At 39.1% G+C, this 21,426-nt stretch overlaps 1 protein-coding gene across 4 annotated transcripts in view; it reads left to right on the plus strand.

Moving 5' to 3' along the window:
- The window catches only part of ITGB6 (integrin subunit beta 6), a 49,950-nt gene extending 32,163 nt beyond the window's left edge, over nucleotides 1-17,787 (plus strand). For all 4 annotated transcript variants that reach the window (XM_069020834.1, XM_069020836.1, XM_069020835.1 and 1 more), the window contains 7 exons: nucleotides 854-988; nucleotides 1,205-1,622; nucleotides 2,096-2,318; nucleotides 4,886-4,983; nucleotides 10,072-10,191; nucleotides 12,608-12,774; nucleotides 14,101-17,787. In XM_069020834.1, the coding sequence (XP_068876935.1) occupies nucleotides 854-988; nucleotides 1,205-1,622; nucleotides 2,096-2,318; nucleotides 4,886-4,983; nucleotides 10,072-10,191; nucleotides 12,608-12,774; nucleotides 14,101-14,202 (1,263 nt within the window). In that variant the 3' untranslated portion in view covers nucleotides 14,203-17,787. The remainder of the gene's footprint in view (nucleotides 1-853; nucleotides 989-1,204; nucleotides 1,623-2,095; nucleotides 2,319-4,885; nucleotides 4,984-10,071; nucleotides 10,192-12,607; nucleotides 12,775-14,100) is intronic.
- The last annotated feature ends 3,639 nt before the right edge of the window (nucleotides 17,788-21,426 follow it).

Genomic DNA, 21,426 nt, shown 5'->3' on the forward strand with positions numbered 1-21,426 from the left:
ACTGAAGTAAGGTCAGCAAGTTCCTTGTGCTCTGATTGAAGAGCAGGGGGTATTTTGCAAGCAATTAAACTTCCATGAGCACAAAGTCAAGTCAGTGAGATGTTTTCTTAGCAGTTGCTGAGGTACTTTTGAAAAATTTCCATTTACTGGATCCACAGGCCCATGAAGTCATAGGGAATTTCCCCGTGGCCTGTGATAGGCTTTGGATTAAGGTTGTGTAAGCAAAGTTGCTATAAAACATTTTAAAGACTTAAAATATAAATACCTAGTATGAGCGAGTTCAGGAAGACAGTTTGTGACTTTCAAAATGAAAGTTTGGTTGAAAAAATTGATTTAAATAATGGGGAAGTTGTTGAATACAGGTTAAAATAGCACAAACAGCTCACGAAGCAGGAATTTCTATTGTGAGAAGAAAGGAAGGGAGGGAGCAATATTGACAGAGTTTGGCTAATCAGGAAAAGCAATGGACTAGCAATGCAATCAGGGATGCAAATCCACTCCTCAGTAAGTCCAGACCTAGAAGAAAACTTGCATCCGTCAGCAGAGTGATGAAAGGTGATTTAATAAAACATTGAATTTGTTCTCCTGGAAGGGCAGGAAATAAGCCCTGTGAGCGGATATTAAAGTGATGCCACCATTGCTTTCCACTGAAAGCTGGGTCTGTTGGCATTTGCATCATTTTGCTCGTTCCGCATTTTTCTTGCAATAGAGAGTTCTGTAAACAAAGTGCCAAAGCACGAGTGTGCTCCTGTGTAAGTCAGGATAAATTACAGTCCATGTTACACAGATGTGGAGCAGTGGCAGCATGTGCCAATGTTATCACTCCATTCATCTCACACTTTTTTCCTTGAAGGAGCTGAGGTCTGAGGTTGAATTGGAGATCCTGGGAGAGACAGAAGGGCTCAATCTCTCCTTCACAGCCATCTGTAACAATGGGACCTTTTTTCCACATCAGAGGAAATGCTCTCGTGTGAAAGTGGGAGATACAGTAAGTGAAGAACATATTCTCCAAAGACACGAAGTTCATATAATTTAGGACACCAAGGTAGAGCTTGCTCTTTATTAAACAATCTTCCTCCAAACAACTTACCAAAACACAGGCAGTATCTATGACCCTCTTGCTGTGTCCTCTGCATGCACTTCCCGAGCACCCTGCAGAGTTCCCTGTGCTCCAGCTCCCAGCAGCTGCCATTCTCTCTTCCAGGTCTCTTTCAATGTGACTGTAAGTCTCTCTTCTTGTGAAAAAACCAGAAGGCATATCAAGATAAAACCTGTGGGTCTCAGTGACGTGCTGGAAATGGAAATTCATCCTCTCTGCAGCTGTAACTGTCAGGCAAAGGCCGAGATGAAGAGCCCAAAGTGCAGCGAGGGGAAAGGCTCTCTGGAGTGCGGGGTGTGCGTGTGCAGCCCCGGGTACGTGGGGCCGCGCTGCGAGTGCGACGAGAGCTCCCTCGGTGCCAGCTCCTGCCGGGGCCCGGCCGAGCACCGCTCCTGCAGCGGCAGAGGCGACTGCTACTGCGGGCAGTGCCTGTGCCACCCGTCCCCCTACGGAAAGGTGTACGGGCCCCGCTGCGAGTGCGACGACTTCTCCTGTGTCAGGCACAGAGGGCTGCAGTGCGCAGGTACGGTGCCTCAGTGCTGTTTGCAGTGTCTGCACTCAGGGCTTTGCGGGCTCACCCTTAGCTGGGAGCTTGCGGATTTGTATTTTCATCATATACTCAGCTGCAATCCATTCTGTATAAAGAATTACTATTTATGAATGGTCTTTAGACTTTAAAGAGTTTTGGCTATACTATTATAAATTGGAAATATTTACGCATTAGGTTGTGCGCTGCCAGGAGACAATCTGCATGGAGGACTCCAGTAAAGAGAATGGAGCTGCACTGGCTTACAGCCAGTCTAAGCAAAAACCTGATCCTCTGACTTAAAACTGAAGATTCTGGGGGAGAAAGAAAGATGTTTGGAAGAAGAGTTGGAGAGAGCAAAATATTTTCTGTTAAAGAGAATTATTTTAAAGATCATCCTTCAGATGATCACCGATAATTATTTTTTAATTATCAGTGACTGATTTGAAGTATGATAAATCTTTTTCCAGGTAATGGTGACTGTGACTGTGGGGAATGCAGGTGCCACAGTGGATGGACTGGTGAATACTGTAATTGCACAACTGATACCAGCACCTGTATTGCTGAGGATGGGACACTGTGCAGTGGGAGAGGCGAATGCATCTGTGGCACGTGTGCTTGCACCCATCCAGGGGCTTCGGGCCAAACGTGTGAAAAATGCCCTCTCTGTGGTGACCCTTGCAGTTCCAGACGGTAATGTGCTGGCTTTAAACCTCTGATGTTTATATCATCCAGGTATCTATTACCTATACTGCCTCAGCAGTGTGTTTACTGCCCTGTCTGTAAATTGGGTTTACAGACCAGAACCAAAGAGCTTCTTTGTCCTTTGAGATGGGTAGCCACAACTCATATATCAACCATTCATGAGCATTACTCTTGTACAAAAGGACTTTATGTGAAACAATTAAGCCAACTTCAAGCAGCACAGGCAAACTTTACACTTCCACTGCTGTCCCTGGCTGTACAACAAATCAGAATGGTGGCCTTATCTGACACTTATATGGTCTCACAGGAAAATTTGGCATTTGTATTACCATTCTCATGCATATGAATGAGTAAGGTCATTTTGTCCACTCAAGCTTCACACATGTGCAAATTCATAGTCGAAACTCAGTTAAGCTTGTCTGAATTAAAGAGGTGCAAGTATAATAAACTAGATAATAGTCTGGGAATAAATAAGTGGGTAGCTGTATGTCGTGAATAACTTGATGATAAATTGATTGTAAATGGCGAAATGTCTTCTGTCCACTGAGCATACTCAATTTATGGAGCTTTCCTGCTGTGATGCAAGGTGTCTGCCATGGTGCATGACAGAAGAAGCAACCACAAATATGCAGGTTGTGAAGATGACCACCCTAAGCACACCATTGCTCATGCTTGTATTACATGACCTCTTGTAGGGCTACAGTCCAAATGGAGCAGTCTTCAGTAGAAATTTAAGCTAGAAGTTGAGTTAGGCTTCAGAGAACACACGTTATTAATGACCCTGGCTTTGCTTTCTGAGTGCCGAGCAGTTTAGGTTGCATGGTTCATGACGATGTCCTGTCTCCTTGTTCAGACTTAAGGCCCATTTCTCTCCAACACTGTATTTTCATACCTGTCATTGCAGTCTACAGTGTACCTGAGTGAAAAGCTACTCTGTGTCGTGATTAATTCATCTATCTCTTTCTGTTAGTGATAAATTTGGCCTAAGAAAACCGAACCTGTCAGTATGTTCAAAGAGAATTTCTGCAATCAGCTGCTCTAAACAAAAAGGACAATGCTGCTGCTTTGCTCTGCCCAATTTGGCAAAGAATAAGAAATATAAAGTTACATGATAGGCATTACATTCACCAGTTTAAACATGTATATTGTATGCAATGTTGGGTCTTTTCTTTCTGTTTCAGTGTCTTCCCTTGCTGAAATGCAGGGCACAAAAAGTCACAAGAGAGAGAACACTGGGAATACCTGGGTAGGGTAACTGAAAGAGCTGAAAGACCAGGTCAGAGGGGATGGAAATCAATGGCAAGGCAGCTGAGAAAGAGAGTGTAGCATGAGAAACATGGTTAATATGACAAAACCACCACCAACACTGAATTTATCTCCATGAGATAGAGGCTATCCCATTACCCACTTGCTTTTACTATTCACCATTTCCAGAGCGAGTGATAAGGTCACCTCCATCTCCTGAAGATAAACTCAGCAGCCTCAGCATATTCCCATGGATATATGTAGCTCAGTGCAACAGGAGATAGCCAGGGTTTTTTGGGATGTTTTGTTGCAGTTTTCCTTTCCTCTCTCCCCTCCCCTCCCCTCCCCTCCCCTCCCCTCCCCTCCCCTCCCCTCCCCTCCCCTCCCCTCCCCTCCCCTCCCCTCCCCTCCCCTCCCCTCCCCTCCCCTTTCTTTTTTTTTATTCAGTCATTCCTTCAGGCTGCTTCTCAGAGGCTCAGCCACTCCATTTGGCTGAAGCTATTTGTGAAGAATCAGCAAACATATTTTTCATCACAAGTGTTCATATATTAATTGTTTATTGTTTTATTTTCCATTAATCAACCCTGTATTTATTAAAATCCTCATTGAATTTATGGGAAGATTTTCAGAGGTTTCTAAAGGAATTGGTCTAGACTCTGTGTTTTTAAATAATATTTCAGTCATTCCACCATTGAATAAAAGAATAATTTTCCTGTAAGGTTCATTACTATAATTAGGACCGAAGTAATTCCTGACACAAGTAATCATATTCAAGAGACAACTGTTGAGACACCTGAAAAGTGTTTTAATGCATTATTCAATAGACTTGCAACAAAGGCAGACTCATAGTAGGTGCCTCAGCTTGATCTCTTTGAAGTTAATTTCAGATATTGTTCATCTGATAGGAGTTCCTTCAGCTGGTATTTAGTGTGGGAATATTTAGTATTCAGAATATTTATTTTTTTAATTTTTTGAAGATGAAAGTTACATGTGAGTAACCACATGTCTTTGATAGACCTACATGAATAATGTTGCCTGGGGTTCTGTCTGGTAGCTAATAAACTGGGAGAGAATAGAGGACAAGACGGAGCTTATCCACAATACCTTTATTCAGGTGGGGTTTTTTTTGTTTGGTTTTGTTAGGATTTTTTTTGGTGGCAGTACCTATCATATTCCTGAGAACTGCTGTATCCATAGCAGAAGACCTTTTATTTAGCTGCTTTTTAAAATGCAGTTGCACACCTACTGGCTTTTGTATTGTTGCTTTGTGACAGGCAGAGATTGATGAGCTGCTGAATTATTTTCCACAGGAGCTGTGTGGAATGTCACTTGGCTTCCGATGACACGTCACTGGGAGATTGCAGTGAAAAATGCAAATCGGTTGATGCAACTGTCAGCATGGCAAAGGGTTGGTATACCCAGTCTTCCTTTCTTGTGTGTGTTTGTGGCTAGCAGGAGGTTCCACTTTCAGTAATTTATATTTGAAAGTAGCCTTGTTTTTCTGCTGTGGAATTATATTCTAGGTCATAAGGGAATTACTGTCTGTCTATGGTTCTTCTGAGGCAAGTAGGAAATGCAGAACAGGGCTGGTATTATCCTCCCAGGTTAATGAACTCATTGGATCATGCCTGTTTTCTAAGTAGTTTATGCAGGAAAGTCTAGAATTTAGTAAATACCAACCCCTGAAAATCAGTGATAGATGAAAGTTCCTGAGTTTAAGGTATGCCTGTACCATGAGTTTCAGTGGGGCTTCTTCGGCCATACAAATACAAACCTGACTCCAGGTTTGTATTAACTCTAAATCCTTAGGCAGATTCTTGATTACAGCTGGTGACTAAACACAGCCCTTTAACCAGTGGCAAAAACAGTTCTTGTCTTCTAAAAGGCTAAGCACTGTTGCAGTGGGGTCTCCTGCAACATCCATAGACAGCGAGGTCTGTGGAAAGAAATAGGGAGTGATTCTCGATAGAAGTTTCAGAGATCTTTATTTTCCAGCCACACGGCCAGGGGACTGACTCAAAGACTCCAGAATCACCAGACAACCAGGGTCCTCCCCAGGCAGGGGAACACAAAATCACCAATGGGGAACAGGATTAGGGTACGTGTGACCAGGGAGCAGGGAGACCCTGTGCCGAGGCCATGCCTCTACCCCAGGGTCCCCTCTCCCAGGACCCCATGGCAGGGGGGAGGAACCCCAACAAAGCACATCTTTCAGTTGTTTGCTTTAATGCAAAACTGCCCTGCATCAATGGAAATTTCTGGAATAGGAATTAATCTTGAGTAAAATAGTACTATCAGACAAAAATCCAACAAAACCCACCACAATCAAAAAACCAAAACCAAACCTTTAAATCAAAAAAGTGCTTTTTTTTCTGTAAAGGAAGGTGCCTGCTCAGCAGGCAGCCTGTATTTATTCTAGTGGCAATTCTAGTCCCAATCCTATGGCACAAGAAATTGTTAAGTAAGGCAGGACATAGGTTGATAATATCCACATCACAGATGTACCATAAGCATTAAACAAGACGAAGGTAAGAATGAGAATGACAATGCAGAATCCTGTGTGCAGGCCTAAGGCTTGTCCCTGCAAGCTGTTGGAAGCCTATCCAGAGCTGTGTGTGTGCAGAATTGTCACTGAGGTACATCCTTCCAGCAAAATTACACCTTTTGGTTTTGATGGCAATACTCCCTAATACAGAGATCAAATGTTGCAAATACTGCCCTTGTAAGAACAATTAATTCAAATTTTGTATTTTGAGTAAAATTATTATCACGCTTTGCCTCTCTAGATATGCTATCATGCTTTGCCTTTCAGTATTTGTTTATAAATATAAAAATATCTTTACAGGCTTAAAAAACATATAAGCACTTTTACTGTATCTCTTTAGTTAGTAAAGTTTACAGGTTGCTTTTGTAAGGTGGCAGATATTTGTAGCTAGGAATATATAACACATTATACTTTCAAATATAATGAATCTTAATCAAGATCAGAAACAGCCTTTTATATGGTTCTGTTCAAATACACAGAGGTCACAGGAATATGAACATGGCATTACCATCTCCTATTCCTGCATATTTCGTTTTTTTCATGTCCTGTGCTTCCCTGATTGGGACTGTCAGCTATTTCTTTACGTTTAAAATTTATTTACAGCAGTACTGCAACCTTCATGTTCCTATCCAGATGCCTCAAAACAAAAAAGAAAAAAAAGAAGCAGCTGTTGCAAACTGTTTAATCTTAAATGCTTGTGTAGCCTCATTAAGAAGTCCTGAAAGGAAAAATTAACCTTTAAAATAGTAGCTAAAAATAATCATAGAATAAAAACTATTACCTGAACAAAACTCACCAATCTGAAATTGGTATAACTAGCATACCACATAATATTTAAGACAGATAATTGAACAACTTCATGGGGTTGTACTTCTTTCTGGTTTCTATTTTAATTTCTTTAGTGCTTCAAGGCTTTTGGGAAAAAAAAAAAGTAAAAGCTCTAGGTTAAATTAAACATTAGCACTTCAAAAATTTTGTTTCTCTTTTACACGTGAATGTTGCAATACAGTGACCAGAAGGATGGAGCAACAAAAAAAGCGTAGGCTTTACATTTTCCTGTTTGCTGGGAGCGCCCATTTTAGGCTCTGAGTCGTGGCTTTCCCCTCCCCTGCTTTGGTTCTGGGTTTGCTGGGGGTTTCTCCTCCTGCTCCCCATCAGTGGGTCAGGTCAGCCACTCCCCCCGAGCATCCACCAGGGCATGGGGTGTCCAGCAGTTCTGCGGGTGCTGATGGCTTCACATTTACTGGGCTTATCTCCACAGCAGGCATCACTTTTGAACTTTCATTTTCATTCACTTTTAATACTTGAACACTTAAATTAGGCTAGTCCCCCCTTTGCCACATGGGTGTAAGAGGAGCTCTAGTTACTCTACTCACCATGAAAGAGGAACCAAAATTCCTGAAAGGCATCTCCTGCCACCACCCCAGACACAGTGCATCAGGCTGCTCCTGCCACAAGCCCGACAGGGACAGTTATGCTTCCTTGGAGAAACTGAGTTTTTCCTGCCCCATAGCACTGACACCTCACAAATTCCCAGTGCAGCAGCAAAGTGGGCACTAGAGCCTGAATAAACGTCTATCATCAGTGCTGCTCTGTTACGAGTCAAAGTGAGGTGAACTCTGCTCAAAAAAAGCATTTTGTTGAGCAAAAGGCAAACAAGAAAGGGCATAATGACATTTAAATTTAAAGTCACCTTTTTTGCTGTTGAATCTTTTATAAATGTATCTGTTAGGAAACAGTCTTTCATGCTTTGAGTCTCCTGCTTGCCACGCTTAACTGGATCCTTCTCCAGTGTGACTTCAGTTATTTCAAATATAATTCAAACTACCAGAATCAGGCTGCAGAAGAGTGTGACGATTCGCTGCAGAATGCAGAAAATTACACAGATGTAAATTACAGGAATTTATCTACCTAAGCAAATTTTTGTGCTGATGAACTGCAAATAACATATGCAATGGTCTCTCTTTAGTGATCCCTCATTCTAAAAATAACATCAGAGAAATAAAAATACTAACCATAAGCTGGATTCTGAATAGCCTGAACTGGCATTTTTGCTTTCCTTTCTACATCATTGCATATAATCAGAATTCTGCTCCTCTTGGTTTCAAATTATGACATCAAATTAAAAATTACAATGTAAAAATAGCTAATCTATGTGCAGTTACTGCCTTCTGGATGATATTTGGTATATGCTTGCAAGTTTTTCTCCATTTTCAGGATAGCTAACAACTATCCTTTTCCTTTTTTTTCCTCTTTGTAAGCAAATTAATATTTTGAATCTGCTTGCTTAAAAGAGTTGGGAAAGTACAAATATTGCAAAACTTTTGACAGTGTTACTGGAACTGTGATGTGTCAACGAGAGCCATGAGTCTGCAGTTCGTGGCCCTTCTAACAAAGCCAAATCTTGTTAAATCAGCAAGTCTAGGCTGCCTGTCCCCTTGGTGGATAAAACATTGCTCTGCCTGTCCCCTTGGTGGATAACACATTGCTCTGCCACGAAGGACCACCAACAGGTTAAATACAAGGCTCAAATCAAGAGCAGGTTTCCATTAAAATCCAACCAGCTAGGGTTCTCTTTTCATAACAAGCAGAGAAAAGGACTGGAGGGTAGTCAATACTTTCATATTTCCTACGGTGTTCAATAGTATTTTCTATAAGACCAAATCTTGTGATAATAAGCTATACAGGGAAGAAAAAATAGAGCAAGCACCTTTTTTTTAATGTAGTGTAGGATTTTTTTTTAAATACATATTCTTGTCCGATTCCTATTCAATTACTCTTCATATTAAAGTCTGAGGGCTTCAAGATTTTTAGCACAATTGCTTATGAAATTTCAGTAAGAGTTTTGAATGGGTAAGAAATAATGGTGAGTGACAATTATTTTTAAAGAAATGTTTGAGAAGCCTACTGTTTTTCTTTCTTCTAAAAAAGAAATCCTAAGAAGTTTGACTAAAATATATTGAAAAGCATACCTAGATTTCCAGTGCTGCTCAAATCATGGCCTATATGGAAACATAAGCATTCAGGCCCAGAGGTATTACTGCACACAGGTATAAAGTATTTTTTCTCTGTAAGATATTATATTATAGTTACACTCCAAATAGTGACATTTCTGTCTCTGGACTTGTACTCTCAATTTTGATTGCCTTATTTGCTTTACATTCTCCCTCAAATTCAGCTTCCTTTTGTCTCTCTGTTCCCTTTGAATGAATTTTTCTTGGCTCCTCAGATTAGGAATAACGTGGGCGGAAAAAAAAATGGATTATATTTTTGTGCAATCAACAGTAAGTGGAGGGACAAATAAATGGGGTCAGACTGTCATCTCAGGTCACTTTATTTGCTTCATCTGGAATCCCATTACAAAAATCCCAGAATCGCAGTTTTCTGTTATTAATCTTTATTTACTCTTGTGACAGTACTGGACAGGCAGCGACCTTTGAGGGGCTACTGTGGAAGAAATGAAAGGTAGCCCTTTTAACAGCATCCATAGCTGCTTGATGTATGTTTGTCTACTTCTGAAACATGATCTAGAGGTGGCTGGAGTATCCGCAAACCAAAGGAACATACTTTGTTCTACTGTTTATTTTGTCCCATAATTTGAGGCATTACATTTCCTAGAGAGCTGCCAGTTAAGACTCTTGGAGCACTTCCAATTCATTGAAATTCACAGTTCACTAAAGCAGCAAAGTGCACTAGTTGGTCAGTGCAGATTGACAATATCTGGATAATTTCTTCGGAAATATAAGTGAAAAATCAGAAACTAAACAAAATTGGGATTGGAAAAAGAGCCATTAAATTTAGTAAAAATTCTGAGAATATTTCTGCTTTTGTCTTTCACTCTTTAACATCTGCAGACGAGCCTGTGACAAACACAATGCCAGCAGTCTCTCCAGTTATTAAAGGTTAAATTTAATTTGATCTGATGAATTACTTTTTTCCTTCCCTCTGCAGATTACTTAGAGGATAAATCCATTTCCTGCTCTTTGCAGGGGGAAAATGAATGTATAACCACATTTCTACTGGCTGTGGATGAACAGGGAAGAACAGTCATTCACAGCATAGAACGGAAAGGTAAGCAGTGAATATTGCTTTTTCTGGGTGAAATCTGATTTAAAACCGGACAAGGGTAGCGATCTCGAAGCAGAGCTCTTTGAAGCAACACAGCACCTCCTTGTGTTTGTAGCTCTTCTCTGCCTAGCCAAAGAGCAGCTCCTCAAGTACTTATTTAATGCAGTGGTAACATAAATACTTTGCCTTTCATGAAGAAAGGGCAGAATAATCCTTGGGCTGTAAGAATAAGTTAATTTTTTCAAAGCCTTGTGCAGTTCTAAGAAGATGATACCAAACATCATTTGCATTATATGATAAAACTATAATTCACTTTGAAATGATATATGCTTCATAGATGGACAAATATTCAAAAGACTGTCTAATTGGGTGCACCTGATGGAATTCGAAAATATATTTATAATTCTGTTTAATGTTGCGGTATCATAGAATCATAGAATGGTTTGGGTTGGAAGGGACATCAAAGTTCACCTAGTTCCAAGCCCTCTGGCACGGGCAGGGATGCCACTCTCAGAGCCCCATCCAACCTGGCCTTGAACATTGCCAGGGTTGAGGCATTCACAGCTTCTCTGGGCAACCTGTTCCAGTGCTTCAGCACCCCCACAGTAAAGGATCCAAACCTACCCTCTTTCAGCTTAAAGCCATTGGCCCTTGTCACTAAATGCTCTTGCAAAAAGTCTCTCTCCAGCTCTCTTGTAGCCTGTTTAGGTACTAGAAGGTGCCCCAAGGTCTCCTTAAAGCCTTCTTTTCTCCAGGTGAACAACCCCAACTCACTCAGCCTACGCTCATGGGAGAGTTGTTCCAACCCTCATTAAGTTTTGAATATTTTGCAAAACTAACAGATATAGAACAGATCTCTTTATGTCCTTCCATTTAACATTAGTTCTTCATTTACAGCTGTTTCATTACTGATTTTTCATTAAATCTCCCAATTAGGTAGGACAGGAGAGAACACAGACACCACTTTCCTGGAGCCAAATAGTTTCTCTTCCAGGGAATAAAGATGTCTTCATACCAAATGTTAGTCATGTTTTAGGCAAAGCCATGCAGTTTGTAACTTCCTTCTGTTTTCACAAATGGGGTTTATTTCATTAAGCCTTTGTGTAACCCTTCTCTAGCAAACATGTGAGAATTAAATTGATTTCACTGCACAAAAAAAAAACAGCTCCTGCCATTAGAACATTAGTCTGGTTTTGTATAGGTTACTAGTACAGAAAAGGTGCTTGTAATAAAGGTAGTACTAAAGAAGCACATCTCTTAAACTACATCCCTACATCCCTAAGATTCTATAATTTAAATGTAGGATTTTATCTTTATTAAATACTTTATTATGCACTTTAAGTAGATTTGACCAAAAAAAAAAAAAAAAAAAAAAAGTCTTATGGAAGGGAGAGTTCACTGACCTCTATGTAATGGCCCTCCCACAACACTACAATAACCAATTTCACTGTCATCTGCTGTTCTGCTCCTGGGCCTTAAAATGTGAACTGGGGTGGGACTTCAAGAAATTCTCTAGAAATATGACTTCATTTATGGAACTGAAGTCAATATGGCACCAGTAGCCAGAACACCAGCCCACGGCTCAAACCAGACCCCCTCAGAATTAGTTAACTGAGGACATCAAGCAAAAACAGAATGTGAAATGCAATCATGTAAGACAAGCCAGACTGAAGTGAATTTTTTAATGTTATGAAACCATGGTTCAGCAGAAAATTTTGTAAAATTTGCCCACCAACTTTCATAGAGAATGCTTTCTAATATTAAAAAGAATCAAAATTCTTTGGGCTTTGGTGAAGCAAAAACTTCAGTTTTAATTTTGAATCTCTGAAATATTTTATCATAAAATTTATTGCAGAACTTGAAATGCAAAATTCCTTGCAATTGCCCAGTCCAATATTTTCAACAAGTCTGAAGGAAATTTTTCCTCATTGTTTTCATGACAGAAGTGTAGTTTCCTCTATTTTATCAATATCATTGGTGACTTTACCCTGATATATATCTCATTAGAATCTTTTCTTCTGCAACACACTGAGTATCAGTTAATTGAACCAGAGCTCCAGCCATAACATTGTAAAATTCGTAACTTTGTCAACTCAGCCCTGTTTTTTATATGACACAGATCTGAAATTAACTTTCTGACTTTTCTCTTCAGAACCTGTGTCTGTATCCAGCAGCTGATAATTCTTGTGGTAAAAGAGCAGTGGAATAAGTTAGCAATTAATTTTTTAAACATTTTAGTGCAATATTTTTCAGCTGGTTTCACAAACCAAGCTAGCAGGAGAAAAATAACGTGAACTTGAAGAAAAAGGCATGGTCAGCTCATGGCAAATGAGAATCTCAGCACACCTCTAGGCTGTTTTTGATTGCCTAAAATTTATTGATTGGTGATCCGCCGTCATAACTGGTTTTGTTTCCACAGATTGTGCACAGCTTCCAAATATCCCAATGATAGTGGTGGGTGTCACCCTTGCTATCCTTCTCATTGGCATTGTTTTACTTTGTATATGGAAATTACTGGTGTCAGTTCAAGACCGAAAAGAGGTGGCCAAGTTTGAAGCAGAAAAATCAAAAGTTAAATGGCAAACGGTATGTGAAATGTATTGATTTTATATGAGGTTTTTTAATTTGGTTACATGATGCACAACTGCCTTTAAAATTCTCAGTCTTGATTTTGTTCTTTTAAATTGATAGATTTTGCTGGCAGGTTTTCACCATATTTAGTATTCTATAAAGTAAAATTATGATTCTTTTATGGATCAAAATTATCTAGTGTTTAATCTCCTGGCTTAATTTCTTCCACATGTAAGAAAATGTGTAAATAACTTTTTTTTATTAGTTGCTTTTAAATAGTACCCTGTCTTTGATTAATCCTAACAAAGTTGTTGTCTGCCTCTATGATTATCAGAGGTGTGTACCCCTCTGCCCAGAAACAGAGCTGTTTAGGAAAGGGAGGCTGTTCCTGGCCTCTGTCATGATCAAAGCCCACTCACACAGTGCAGAAGCGAATGGAATTGTCCCAAATGCAGGTGAAAGGACAGAGAAATCCAGGCCTTGTTTTCTATCTATAGCTCTGGGCATCTAGGGCAAGCTTACACCACATGTTCCCTTTTCTTCTTTTTTTTCTGCCCTTGACTTTTTTGCCGTTTTGCAAAAGCTTTAGGACTTCTGAGAATCTTTTTTTTTAAAAGCATGTTGAGTAAGCGTTTCTGGTGAGTGTCAGGAGGACAGGCAATGTGTTCACGCAGCTCCCTTCTCCCCCAAAGTCCTGTGATTGCACTTTTTCCAAGAATGGGCACTGTCAGCCTTTCAGCTTTTGAGCTGGGAAAAATCACTAACTTACAGGCGAGGCCACCTGAGAATATTTTCTTGATCCTTCAGGAGAGCTATGCATGGTAAGAGGGAAGGGATGGATACAGTTGATAGAAGCATTTTAATTTTCTTTTCTGCCACAAGAGTAAAGGATAGGAAATGATTGATGAGAGACCAGGTTGAAAAGCTCAGGTGGGACTTCACCTTCTCCCAGCACACAGTAGTTAGTGTGTGTGACAAGAGAACCGTGACAAGTCACATCTCAGTGCTGAGACACCTTCTGTGCTTTTATAATGGTCCAACCACCAGATTTGATTTGAATTGTATCAGACCCATTTGATGAGGTATTGTTTGATGATGTGCATTACTTTAATCTGGGAGGCTGATGTGAAGGAAAGCCTGTTCCTGACCCCGGGCTTGTTTGTGCTGCCTGAATTCAGATCAGTCTGAATTTCATTGGCTTGAAACATAAATGAGCTACCAAAAGCTATTCTTAAGTCCTCAAAAATACAACATTACTTCTATACAAACATTGTGTGACACCCATTTAACCTGTTTTTGTTTGGTTTTGATTTTTTTTTTGTTTGTTTTTTGTTTTTTTAGGAAACAAATCCACTGTACAGAGGATCAACAACCACTTTTAAAAATGTGACTTACAAGAACCAAGATAAACATAAAAGGGCTATGGCTCCAGATTTCTATTAGCACCTTGGACACTACAACCTTAGTTTTACTGGCAGGAAATCTAAACCACTTGTTTCTTATCAGCTGATTATGTGATATTTGTTTGCAAGTTGCAGTGGTATAACCATTCTGTTAGAGAATATATGACTTGTGTTGGGACAAATAAAGATAACATATTAGTTGTAAAGGTTAGTAGAAATACTTTTTTTAATGACCCTTTATTCTTAATGCCCCATCTTAAAAAATGGCATTACAAATAATTCTAATTTTGTCTTTATTACTGAGGATGATAAATTAACATGTAAGCTTATTTTTTGTTCAATTAGGTATATACAGTGAGCTTTATACTACTTTTTTCATACACACAATCCCATAAATTAGTGTTTAGGAATGTATTTGTACCAGTCTATTTGGTGGGACGGTTTAAATTTAGAAAAGACAATTTGTTTTTTCATGAATGCAGTTCAAACTACTGAGGATTGAGCTTTCTTATATCACCTATGTAACTGAATAGTTTGTCACCAGAAAAAAAGTAGTGGTACTGCCTGTAAAATTCTGTAAATGCAAGTTATACAGGAACATTTCTTCTCTAGTTCTTCTTTCTTGTCCTGTTTCCCTCCTTCCTTTTCCTTGTTGCTGTTTGATGTTCTTTAAGGACCTAGTCTCTGGGATTATCTCAGGGAAAGTTACATCAATCCAATCAAGCCTTATTCACTTGCAGTTGTTTTCTACTCCAGGCACAGACTGCTCTTTTTTTTTTTTCTCCTCTTTTAAATGCTAGTAAAAAGGATACAGAGAAAAAGATAAATATTTGTAAATTAGAGACCCCAGTAGACACACTATTAAACCAGAGGATTAACAGAACTCCATTTCACCCTTTATGTCCTATAAATTATTTGGGCACTCGCAATACCCCTCACATGCTGGAGCATCACACAAAGTGGCTCAGGAGCCCTTTACATGCAGAAATGTTCACTCAAAAGACTTACTATCACACACAAAGACAGTACTCTTTTGTTGATATGTCCAAAATTGTGAGGTTCTTTCAATGCCCAGCAGCCAAACTGTTCATTCATGTATGGCATAACATATTCAGCTCTTTTGGGCTGGGTTGTTTGGTTTGGTTTGGGTTTTTTTCCCCCAAACGAAACAACAAAAAGATCTATGGATATCACTTCATATTCATTTCCATTAATGAGGATTTTTAAATCTCAGGTTTAGCTAGTTACAAATGACTTGCCATAAATGTTTAAATTGTAATCTGTTAGCATGCATAGCACTGGGCCCAGAAAGCCCCAAAAAGCAGCTAACATGCTGGCAATAGAAAAATTACAGCACTGGGCTATTTTAAGCTAATAATGAACTTTACTTCTTAATATCTTTCCAGCTGCATTTTTTGCTACTCTGAAACAGATGGTCAAAATGTACATATGAAGGTACTTAGAAAAGAAGACTAAGAAATCAAAAGTACTTTGACACTGTTACAATCAATCACAGACTTTCCTTAAGGTAAATAGGGAATTTGATCTGAGAAAGTATTGATCTGAATGTATTGGATCTGAAAAAGTTGATGTCCATTTTGTAATAAATATTTACCAAGTCTGTGCAACTTCAGTCTCCATATTTCTGGAATTGAGACTGGTATATTAGCTAGCTCTGACCATGCCTGTTTTAGGGCCTGATCCAAAGCCTACTGGAGTCAATGGCTACAGATGTGGATCTAGTTTCAGTGAAACTATTAGTTTTGGTTTACAAAGATTGTTTTGTTTAAACAAACTGGTTAATACTGTCTATTAGCGAATTAGACCCTATAGTACATATTTCTGTGCAAAGAGAAATAGTATCAGATGCCTTCAGAAAGAAGGTGATGCTATGACCATGTATTAAGTACAAAATTATAGCCGTGTGATGGAAATGATGGCTGTGATTAAGCTGGAACAGATTCACATCTGTGCTCTGGTATTCCTGCCTATCTCATAGTGGAAACTGCACAGATAAAGGCTCACATCTGTGGCCCTTCCAACCACTAGCAGTGCAAGTTACATGTGGGACCAAATCCTGTTTCTCTGGCACATGGATAAACTCATGGGATGCAAAGCTGGCCCCTGAATCTGCTCAGATTCCACTTGGGTCAGGATTGTCTAAGGGACTAGGGAAATCTGGATTTAGCCCATGTAGGTTATCTGTTACTCTTTTGTTTCTCAAGTAGAAGTCATCCAATTATAAACTTTCTCTGAAAGAAATTAAAATATTTTTATTACTTTTTAAGTAATAAAAATCTATACTGTTTATTAAATACCTTTTAAGTTCTGTTTCTGAGCTCTGATTTTGCTGCTCAATATTAGGTTTGAAAGCCTTTCCTCCTGTAGGTCAGCCATTTCAATATTCCAACATATCCTAGCCTTCAAATGTTAACAACAAAGTGTTATTTGCATTTCATATCAAACACTTGGTGCTCTACATTCCCTGTTCCTACAGGAGATCTCGTTTCACAAACCTTCTCGCTCTCTTCCCATCACTTGTGTCTTCTGATCATCAGCAGAGATCCAGTTTGGTATGTTTCCAAGCCCATTCCTCCTCCTAAAAGTCTCTCTCCAAATTATCAGAGATGTACAGTAATCACGCAGGATGGTTTGCAATTTCCCTGCTGTGACTGACTGTACTACAAATTTTCTGCACACCTTCCAAGTTGTCAGGATGGAAATCACTCAAAAAATTAAGAATTCATCAGAAGAGAGAAAAGAGAAGGACTTGCTGAGGAAGGTTTCTATTATTGAGGGATATCAAATAACTTGACTCATTCATATGAGCCATCCTTTTAACAGCATTAATTTAGATCATAAATTTTGACTAAACTCCCAGATTTCAAAACTTTGAAGATCTTACTTGGCAGTCACCCTAGAAACAAGAGTGGTATTCATCCTTTTCTATTAACTATATCATTTTCATCTGTAGAATTTGTGTCAAAGTTCATATTTTTCTCTTTTTTATATTTTTTTCTCCACCAAGCTGTGAGTTTGTGTGTGGTGAGTGGGATGAAGAAGTCTTTCTGCTGTTTTCACAAACACTGTTTTGACCTGAGGCTGGACCTTGAGAGTGGCCAAAACATTTTTTAATAGTAATACTTTTATTCACTAAAGAGTTAAACTGAATAAAAGAATAATCATTAGCAATTTTAATGGTGTTTGTATATCTTACACACCCTATAGAATAGTAATTTCACTAATGTCTGTTAAATGGATAATTTTTCATTTGATTTATAAAAGGTGCATGTTAATTGGTATTGTAAATGTCCAGATTGCATTCAGCTTTGTTTTGTAATGTAACTAGTGGGTAATGAGTCTGGGGTACAAGATTTGGGTGTCAAGTGCAATACTCTCCATGTCTCATCTGCCTTTTTGTAGAAGTTCAAGTGTGTTTTGCAGTGTGTATAAGGGAGTTACTGTCCCCCAAAACTTATCACACACAGTCTGAAAATAAAAAGAACAGACAATTTTTAGCTTCATCTATTTGAAAGAAACCGGCAAATCCTTCAACTTGTTTGTGTAAAAAAAAGGAGTTATTTGACCTTGAATAAAGAGTGCAAAATTGAATAATTTTATAATATGTTTTCTTGTTGCTCATTCTTCATTTTCCATTTTGGCATGTGTCTTTATCACTGTTTTCACATGATTTTACAAATCTTAGCACATTTCTCAAGCTTTGGCATACGCTAGAAATTATTTTCCTCCCCACTTTTTAAAGACAGCACATGAAATTTATTGTCTAGATTTTTTCATTTGTGATCCTTTACTTTTCAAGGAAATGAGTTAATGGACAAATGTTGCAAGCAGCCTACTTTTGGAACACTGATCGATGACATATGGCATTCTTTCTTTCTTTGGAACTAGATGGTCTTTAAGTTCCTTTCCAACCCAAACCATTCCATGATTCTTTCGTACAGATCCCCAAATCGCACAAGTTTCTTAAAGCTAAAGATCCATCAGGGTAACAGCAGCAATATCTTTTTGGAAATACACAGCAAAGTGCATATTTTCTCTTCAGTCCTTTCTTAAATGCTGGTTCATAAATCTTCAAATATGAGACTGACTATATATGTGATTTACCAGAAAGCAAAATATCTAAGAGAACAAAAAAATCTACATGTACTCATTTTTATTGAATACAAAGTAAGGTATCTAATATGAGAATTATTTCGCCTGAGAAGAAATTGGTTAAAGAAAGAGGCAAAGTAAAATGCCTTTGGGTTTCTCCACGTACATATTTTCTAATGAGCACAGTAAGTGTTTTTATATTAGCTGTGGGATTTTGGAGTCTAATTTTGGAGTGTGTAAGCACGGCTGAGAAAACATGATCATCTCTTGTGGGAAGGAGTGTACAAGGTGCAAAGGCACACCCTCTCCCAACCTGTGAAATCATGTCAGCACTGAGCCAACATTATGCCCTAGAATTTCTGAAGCACATATATTTGTTCCAAGTGTTACACCCAGTCAAGTTTTTTTCAAACTAGGCTGATAGTACTTTATTTGTGGTTTTCTGTTCTTCCTGAGTTGTTCATAATCTTGTAGTAAATTACAAAGCTTAAATTCTCCTAACCTCATTTCTGGCCACTCCGGTTTATACCAAAGCCAGGCCCAGCTCACCGACCCTCCTGTTTCATGCACTGTTGAATCAGCAGGATGTGCAGAGAGGCAATGGGACCGAGCAAGAGGGGTTTTGGTGGTGGGCTGGCTGGTGGGGCAGTGTGGGCAATCCACCCTGGAGGGAACACACTGGCTGAGGGCCTTGTGCCTCTTGAAAGCATCATTTTTCCTGGAGCTGATAGAAAGTTTCCTTCATGCTTCAATGTCAGAATCAATGTTCACTCCCATTTTTTATAGTGGAACCTGCATATTTTCTATTACCCTGATTTATGAAGCTTTGTTCTCATAAAATAAAGAGTGTTTGTGCTTAAGGAATTGTTTAGCACAGGGTAGAGGACACCTCTGGCCTAACAAATCAGGAATGGTTTTGCATACAAACCTGTCTGCATATACTTAAAAAACAGGAAAAAAGCTATCAGTCTCTCAGATGCATTTAAACCAGGAAACAAAGGGTGTGAAAGTTTTATGGGACTTATATCTATTCTAAAATTTTTATTAAACTTATAGGATGGCTTTATTAGTTTGTTTAAAAACAATAATATTTGTTGATCACAGTATGCGTAATTTCTGGTATTGAGCACAGTGAGTCATATGTTTGTTTAGTAACCAAATCGACAGTGTATTAAATATTAATAGCTTTTTTTTGATAACACATTAGGCATTCTTTTGGTGGCAAGTCTTTGCAAAAACTGCTCTCTTCTATTGATTTCACAGCAAAACACAGCAACATTCACTAAAAAGAGTGGCAAGAAAATGTCAGTGTTACGTTGAAGGATGAATGATACAGAAGGTAAGGTTTTGCCAAGGATCTCAAATGGAAAGGATAAGGTGAAGAAAGGCTTTGAGAAACAAACAGGGATGGGCCAGAGGCAGCTCTGGCCCCACTAGCCATTTATGTTTTATTGCAAGTATTTCAACACTGGATTTTTTCCCTTAATGCCTTCATCAAATGAACTGCATGAACATCTGCCTGCTATTGAATTTGATAATTTGCCAATAATTGATTTGATAAGTGCCAATCAACAGCCAGTCTGACATGCTAGATTTATAGTAACAGTAAAATTTCTACCCATTATTAAATCATATACAATTACAAACTATTCTAGACTTGTGTCAAGTGAGCATTTACTGGGGGATGAGGGATGGAGAGCTTGGAAAGGTTAGTTGGTGAATCCTCTTGGAAAGGATTCACCTGGGGATGGCTCATGGGGCACAGCAACAGCCACATAGGTAGGAACTCTCTCCATCTCATGCCTGTGAAAGAACAGCTGCTATTTAGCAGAGTTTAGAAGCATAAACTCATAGTAATGCTCTTGTCACCCTTTAAAGGAGTTTTTCACATTGAAGAAGAAGTTTCTAGCCTACAGCTAACAAATAAAACTAAGAAGTCAAATCCAGAAAAAAAAAAACCACATTCTGACTAATGAACATATAACTGGCAATTCACAACTGGGGACTTGACTTAACCTGAAACTGGCTGGTACAGGCTGTTCTGTAAGGTCAGGTTACCCAATGTGAGCTGACAGGGACAGAAACTGCAGAGCAGTTGGTGGCTGCAGCAATTACCTGGGAGCATGGGAGACTGGAGGGGTGTGACAGAAACACACAGGTGGGGCTGCCAAAAGGAAAAAGGGAGTCACTGGTCATGGCTGGGATATGTCAGAGGAGGTAGGGAAGGTGGAAGCACTGCCTGTAGTGACTATAACCAGATGTAACATGACTGGCAGAGCTGATAAATGAGAGTAGTTCTGTCTCTGGAGTAAACAGAAGTAAACAGAAAAACTTTTAAGTGAAAGGGAGGGTGAATGCAAACTGGGAGGTTGATTTGAGATGCCTGGATTTTTCAAATCCAAACAACATGTAGGACAGTGCCTCCAAAAAATATGGGATTATTGCTTTCTGGGCACTGCTAATGCAAGGAATTTTGGGCCAGCTTTTTCCTCCCAAGTGTTCTCTGGTTTGGTATTCCCATTCTGGCTGGTTGGGGAAAAAAATGAGACCTGTCTTCAGACTCCAGATTATGAACAGAAGTTACTGTGTAAAGAGGTGCTGAGCACATGATACACTGGATCCGTGTGTGTGCCTTGCAAAAGCAATGGGTTTGTAAGCAAATTGAATTAGTGTGAATTTAATGACAGCTTTTATTTGTGGATGCAGGTAATGAACGTGCACTGGATTCATATCTCTCTACAGATCTCACACAGAAAGTGGAGTCTAAGAAAAGAGAGGGAAAGGAATTGAATGTTTGTGTAGAGTACCTAAATAGCAAAGGCAGATCAGTTCAAACAAGTGCATATGTGTATATGCATATATATATATGTACATGGGTACAAGTATACACAAAAAGAAAGAGAACAGGTCATTAACAGAGAAATTAAGAAAAAATATTTATGGAAAGTGGGTTCCAGACAGAAAATATAATAAAGGTTCCAAATTACTACAGCAAATACCTTGAAGGAAGACAGGTAAAGCCTCAAACAAGCAATCCCCCGTGGCCCCCCCCCCCCCCCCAAAAAAAAAAATTGGAAAGTTATGCCACTTAATGTGCAAGGTATTATAAACTGCCATCAAGTTTACTTCAGAAAATGTTGCCTACCATGTT

Source organism: Aphelocoma coerulescens, chromosome 7 (assembly GCF_041296385.1).
Source record: "Aphelocoma coerulescens isolate FSJ_1873_10779 chromosome 7, UR_Acoe_1.0, whole genome shotgun sequence".
In the NCBI taxonomy this organism is placed as follows: domain Eukaryota; kingdom Metazoa; phylum Chordata; class Aves; order Passeriformes; family Corvidae; genus Aphelocoma; species Aphelocoma coerulescens.